Source organism: Centruroides sculpturatus, unplaced genomic scaffold (assembly GCF_000671375.1).
Source record: "Centruroides sculpturatus isolate CEXI.00-Female unplaced genomic scaffold, Cexi_2.0 scaffold449, whole genome shotgun sequence".
Taxonomy (NCBI): domain Eukaryota; kingdom Metazoa; phylum Arthropoda; class Arachnida; order Scorpiones; family Buthidae; genus Centruroides; species Centruroides sculpturatus.
Window position 1 is genome coordinate 14,424 of NW_019384714.1, and position 7,280 is coordinate 21,703.

General features: G+C 28.7%; 2 protein-coding genes across 2 annotated transcripts in view; both read left to right on the plus strand.

Moving 5' to 3' along the window:
• LOC111627896 (pancreatic lipase-related protein 2-like) overlaps positions 1-6,410 on the plus strand; it is a 14,353-nt gene extending 7,943 nt beyond the window's left edge. The window contains exon 8 of the mRNA XM_023371577.1: positions 6,297-6,410. Within this exon, the coding sequence (XP_023227345.1) occupies positions 6,297-6,375 (79 nt within the window). The 3' untranslated portion in view covers positions 6,376-6,410. The remainder of the gene's footprint in view (positions 1-6,296) is intronic.
• Positions 2,118-4,646, plus strand: LOC111627897 (A disintegrin and metalloproteinase with thrombospondin motifs 3-like). Its single transcript, XM_023371578.1, has 8 exons — positions 2,118-2,237; positions 2,313-2,396; positions 2,487-2,628; positions 2,741-2,846; positions 3,238-3,381; positions 3,466-3,592; positions 4,359-4,472; positions 4,585-4,646. Exons 1-8 carry the CDS (start codon positions 2,133-2,135, stop codon positions 4,594-4,596), a joined length of 834 nt encoding a protein of 277 aa, XP_023227346.1. The 5' UTR covers positions 2,118-2,132; the 3' UTR covers positions 4,597-4,646.
• Positions 6,411-7,280: the final 870 nt, after the last annotated feature.

Here is a 7,280-nt window from a genome sequence, read left to right on the forward strand (position 1 = left end):
TATTACTTCCATGTATCTATATATATCGAAGCGGTTTTTTTTGGATTATTTCTATCTTCTGCGTTTTCGCAATTCCTTTTTTCAGTAGCATTTTAAAAGGCTGTGGGAGCCTCTTCGGGGCCCTACGCGCCCGCATAGTTTGCTTACTGCTTAATCCGCCGTTCAGGTATACACCACATATGCGTACCACTATTTATAGTAGTACGCATATGTGGTGTATACCTGAACAGCAAAAATTGATGTCAGAATTTCTGCACGCTTTTTACAACCTCGAGACTAAGATTTTATTCGGGAGTTACCATTTTCAATTTAATAATTTTAAAAAAATCCTCGGGAAGATGATTTATTTTTGTTACAAAATGTTGCCTTTACAGATTTCTAGCTCTGCACACTGTAGAAAAAATCTAGAAATACAGTTTTATATATCGTAATAATATTAGTAGTTGCCAGAAAGCTCTATAAAGTAGAGAAAAATTTGTAAATTTGAAAACTATAAACATAAATTTAAATTTCTCAAAAAATAAATTAAAAAATATCAAAAGTCGCTACTTTTGGCTGATTTGTCTGAGATCTCTGCTACCTCACTACGTCCCTCTAAAAGTCGCCACAGTTGGGAACACTGATGAGCAGACATCTAGGGTCTAAGTAAGGCGAAATGTAATCGCCAAACCGCGCTGTAAAAAAAAATTTTAATATAAAAATATAATTTCTTGTGAACAGCAGTTTGGGGCCCCCTTCCAAGTGGGCCTGTGCGGGTGCACCTGTTGCACCTGCCTAGTTACGGCTCTGGCCTTGTGCATAAAACGTTTACCGATCAGTAAGTTGCGGTGTCGTTGATTGACGTTAATTACCAATCATTTCGAATGCATAATATTTTTACTGATTACCTGATGTTAATTATAAGGTAAGACATTGGTAAGGTTGCTGATACCATGTTGTGGTTAAAAATGGTGCAGACAATATGGTGGAATGTCCATACGATAAAAATTCTCCGTTCGTTCTTCGCGCTTATCTACATAACTAAATGATAACTAAGATGTTCATTATAATATCCTAAACATAGATTCAAATAAGATAATTTTACTATTTGTTGTTCAATAATAAAATTTTAAATAATTATAAACATTTATAAAATTTCAAAAATTTCATAAATAACTTTGTTTTTTATTGCAAGTGGCGGTAAAAATTCGATTTACTTTTAGATGCTTTATGTTTAGATGTAAATCTTTTAGCAATTTTATGTTGAACTGAATTTAACAACTTAAGTTCAACATAAGATTTTAATCATCCTTTTTTTAAAAGTTTTCTAACTTAGTAATTTATTGTTTATACTGAACTGTTAACCTCTTTAGAGATGTTCGGGTATTATCTGATAAGATAGTCTTAAAATAAACTATAAACAAATGCACAAACGAAAGTAAAAATTATAGCATCAGCACAATATGAGAAGAATTTTTAGTCTATATATCTTTTTAATAATCAATGTAATTATAATAGAAAAGAAAGTAATAAAAGAAAAAGTAGTAAGTAAAACTTTTTACTTTGTAGATAAACAGATTCATATTAGAATATTAGCAATTAATAAAGTAAAATTTAAGATAAATGGCATAAAAAAATAATTTAGTTTTAATAATATTATATTAAATTTAAAAGTTGGTGATATTAATAATTGCAATTCATTATCAAAATAATGAAATTTAAAAAATCAAAGAGAATGTATTAGGATGTTAGCATGAAACTTTTTACGATAATGACAGCGAGTTTGGTTTAATCATCGCTGCAAACTTATAATAGTTAGAAAACTGTATCATATTTCTTTTAAAAATAATCATTTTTCGGATTATATTAAACATCTAAGTATATAGGCCTACTTCTAGTACGAATCTATTTTGAAGAATGATGAAACTGTGATCCAGATTCATCGGACTGCTCAATGTACAATCTTAGCTGAAGAAATAATTCGAGTAAAAAGAGATAACGATAAAGAACTTGGTAAAAAAAAATTATATAGAATGCACTTTATTTATTATCTCATGTTTAATAATTAAAATAAAGAATATGTTTTAGGATCTAACCAGACTGAAAATTACAGTTTCGTTAGTCATTCATTCAATGCATCTGATCCCGAAACAATGGAGAATCTTTATTTGGAAATTGTTATTGCTGCAGATCATTCTGTCATTGAATTTCATCAAAAAGAAAAAACTCGTGATTATATTTTAACTATGATGAATATCGTAAGTTCTAATTTGATATCACAGGAGCTATTTATTCTACTAACTGATCCACTTATTGAATGATAAATTTCTTAGGTTAATCAACTTTTCAGAGATCCATCTTTAAATATCAACTTGAAATTATTCGTTAAAGAAATTTTACTGCTGGAAAAGTCAGAGGTAAACATTTATCATATATTAATCTATTGGGGCTATCTAGTTTTACTGATGTCATAATCTGGTTTTTTTTTATGTTTATTTTATTTCAAGGTAAATTTAGTCATAAGTGGAAATTCTCACAAAAGTTTAGATCGAATATGCCAATGGTTTTATCAATCTTTTAACGAAAGTAATATTGATGATTATGATTTGGGTATCTTTTTGACAAAATTCTCTCTAGGAGGACCGTCAGGTACAATATATAAAAATCTCAAAATTCCAAAATATTACCGATAAAGTTTCAAAGTAAACTTAATTAATTAATCTGGATTTTTCATTGAATAACTTTTAACATTTTATAACAGGTTATGCTCCTATTAATGGGCTCTGTAGCAAACGGAGAAGCTGCACTTTAAATAGAGATGAAGGACTCTCGTCAGCTTTAATAATTGCTCACGAAATAGGACATGTGTTAGTGATAATTTGTTTAAAAATTTCTCAATAATCAAAATTTTCTCTAGTACAAGTACGAATAATAGATAGATATTGATAGCTAAGGGAAAATCAACACAGCTTACACTTTGATATAAGCATTTTCTTTATATTATTTATATTAAAAAAATTGGTATACTCGAATTGCGAAGAAGTAATAAATTTAATCATTAAAATAATCCTAAACTTATTTTATTATATTTATAGCTTAAATTTTTATATCAAACTCTGATATTGCATCGTATTGATCAATAATAAAGTGGTCATCATGCTATATAATTCTCGAATTTTTGAGAATGTATTTAAAATTTTTATAGCGTAAACTACATATCGATACATTTTTATCCTAGATAAAAATACTTTTCTATAGTTTAGGTTTGCAACATGATGGCGAAGGCAACGATTGTGAAGCAGGGACATACGAAGGAAGTATTATGTCACCTATAGTTAGGGCAACGTTTCAAAGGTATCACTGGTCATCATGTAGTCGAGAAAAGCTAAAAACTCATATTGGGTACGAAATAATATATAATTATTTCGATTTGTATTCAAATTAATCGTAATATACATAGCATTAACTAATATAAAATGCCTACAGAAATTTCGAATGTTTAAAAGATAAACCCGATAACATATCTGAAAGCAATGATTTGCAGAAAGCATTTTATTCTCTGGATGAACAATGCCGTCAAGAATTTGGATACAATTACACACTTTGCAAATCTGTAAGTGTTTCCTTACGCTTTTTAATTTAAAAATATACATAAAATATAATGTGTTAAAAATAAAATACGTATTAATGAACAAAGACCATTGTAAAAAACGAATGTTACAGGTATTTTATTTTATTAAATGCTTAGTAACAACCTTCTTTATATATGCAATGTCTATATAACAATAAAACTAAACTGAAAAAAGTATTATAACAGCCAAATTTGGAAGGAAAACTTCATATAAACTTCTATTATTACTATATATATTTATAATTTCTATTATTATATAAACTTCTAGAATTAAAGACGTATGGTTCTATTATTTAAATGCTTTGAACCACACGTATTTAATTAAATATTTTCCCGTAATTTAGTTAAAAGCTATCTACATTCATAAGAACTTTTAAATATTTTTCATATAGCTTCCAAGGTTGTTACTGATAAATAACAATGATTTATTTCTATTAGCTATAAATATTTATTCATAATTTCCTCTCAAAAATGTTTATTCATAAGAACAAGTTACTCGAAAATGTTTTGAAGAAGAGCTTTAAGAATATTCATCTTCCTAATAAGTCTATAATGAATTACTTTAATAACATTCTTAACTAATAAAACTGATCAATTTTAATTATAATTTGATATTAGTTCTGTACATTAGCCAACATTTACTTTACAGTTAAATACATTTTACAGTGTTAAATGACTATAGTTTAATTACAAATACTGTATTTTTAATCAGTTAGGAATTCGATTTTAAATTTAAACATATTTCAAGTTTCAGCCTTCTAATGTTTGTAACCAGTTATGGTGTGGTCAATTTACAAATCCATCGTTTTGTAAGTCCAAAAGCAATCCACCGCTTCAAGGCACAATTTGCGGATCTCAAAAGGTAGTTCATCATTAGCGTGTATTATATAAAAGTGAAACTTAAAAGTCTTGAAAACATTTTATTATTTTGAGATTATATCAGAGGTGTTATCAAGGATATTGTCTACCTATAGAAACCAAATTAGACGATTTGATTCATCATAATCCTCAAAATGGTCAATGGGGAACTTGGAGTGAATTTACGCCTTGCTCTAGAAGTTGTGGTATTGGAATTCGTTTTAGAATTCGTAAATGTGATAATCCCAGGTATAATAGCTTTAGGATTTCAATATTTAGTAGAAAATTAATTTTATAAATATAGAAAAACATATTAATTGTTATTGTTCATTTAGACCTCTGTATGGTGGAAAATATTGCACAGGAAAGTCTGAAGAGTTTAAAATTTGTAATATTGAGGTAATTCTAAACAATTTTATTCTTCATTTAAAAGATAAACTCTTAATAATCAAAAAATTGTTTTGAATATTTATTTCAGAGCTGTCCATTTTTAACAGACTTTCGTGAAGAGCAATGTTTTCAAATTCAGAAATATATGAAACTTAGCTCTAAGCAATCTCAACTTACATGGTTACCATTTGAACCGGAAAATAGTAATCTCTATTTAATTTACTTAAAATTACACTCGTGCACTGTTGTATTATTAAGTTATGATTTAGATATATATTTTTGAAAATTTTAGTTTCATTAAAATGTAAGTTAACGTGCATGTCTAAAGAAACAAAAGAATTGTTATTTGGAGAGAATGTTATTGATGGTACATATTGCTCTTATGACAACAGAAACAGCATTTGTATTCAGGGACATTGCATGGTAACTATAAAACAATTCTTGTGAGATTATTATAAATAAATAAAGTGTTTTAATATTTAATATTGTATATATATCAAAATAATCAAAATTTTAAAATAAATATTATTANCTCAATTTACCCGCCTAAACTCTCCGTAGCGTGGCGCTGGACGGCGGAAAGTAGTTCGGCTGCCCGATGACGTTTTACCGAATTATAGGAGTTTTTTTTACCATGTTTGTACGGATACCGTCGCAATTTTTTCGCCGTCATATAGGAATCCGAACTATAGGAACCCGTTTTATAGGGGGGTCGACTATACTCCAATGTATTTTATCGAAAAAATGCTTTTATAATAGAAAAATATGACCTCCATCAACAATATATATTCCAGCAGCTCTTTTTCGATATTCTCAAGAAGAATTGGCTTTCTACCTAGTGTCTTTGTCACAAATTGCTCCGGACGAATGTCTGCTTGCAAAGAGAGAGTTCGGAGGAGTTGGGTTCCATATTAAAAGCACCAATGGAGTCCGTGCTTTTAATATGGAAAATTCCATTTTCGGTTAACTTAATTCCTGTCGACACCAAACTTTAAAAATGTAAACATCAGATAGATTAATATGTACTCCTAAGTCTCTGGAACGGAATACATGCACTAGTGAATCTGCAACTACATGATTTATATTTTAGAAATAATTAAATTCATTTAGCATTTAAAACTTTCGAATTTCGAAAAACACAAATACGCTGATTCACTACGGACAACCGTTTAACTGAAGTGAAACGGGTTTTCCCTTTGCTATATATGTCTGCCTAGTGCAGTTCAGTCACAATCCGCTACAGTTCGACTTTATTATTAGTTTGAAATGGAGGGGTTCCATAATACCACCTTTTCCTCTACGATTATATTACGCTAATGTGTTCGTATTATTGTCTGATATCAGTTATCATAAGCATTTTTTAAATAGTGTATTATGGTTTAATAAATATATTAAGATTTAGTCATTCCAATTTATTACTAAAATGTAAATTTTTCAGATTCTCATACTGTTCTCCTAATACTACCTTGATCAGTGATGAAACTATTGTGTTACAAGAAAAAGAATGCAAGCTCTGATGTATTAATGAAATGTATTTTGAATAAAATTTTTTGAAAATGTAACGAAGTCTCTATAATTCATTATCGTTCAAGAGCCTTGTGCAGAGCCGTAACTAGCCATTCCTGTGCCCTGTGCAAGAATTTGCATTTAGGCCCCTTAATTTATTTGGTTTTGGGAAAATAATAAAACAAATACATTACAATCGATTTTTAATAAGATTTATTTTAATTGAATTTTTCTGGCTTTCATTTCAGCAAATTCATTAATTACACCATCATAATTAATATTTTTAACGATATTGTATTCTATTGAAATAATAGAAATATTGGATAATCGTTCTTGTCCGATAGTTGATCTTAAATAATTTTTTATTAAGTTTAACTTGCTAAAACTTCTCTCGCACGAAGCAATAGAAACGGGAAGAGTTAGAAATATTCGAAGAGCGACATTGATATTTGGGTAAGACTCAATTAAACCAAAATCATGAAGAGCCTGTAGAATATTAAGCGGAGATGCAGTTTCTATATTTTGTATAAGAGTCGTTACTTCAAAATTAAAACTTTCAATTTCACTTGTGAATTCGTACTTTTTTAAATCTTTGCTATATTTAATAGCGAGATCTGCAGCCGATTTTTTTAAATCAGCAACACTCATGTATTGTAAAGACGAGCCACAGAGAAAGCAAAAATCGTCACAGATAGTTTTCATTTTTTCATAACGCCAATCTATTTGACACAATAGAGTGTCAAGAACACTGTAAATTTGTATTTTAAATAATTTTTCGGGTGTCAAGTTACTTCCTTCATCTGGTGTTTTATCTATTTCCATTATCTTAACTTTTTTTTTTCGTTTATTAAGAAATCCCTTTTCTATACTTTTTGGTTTGTTTTAAGAATATGATCAATAATAGCATCTGTTAATA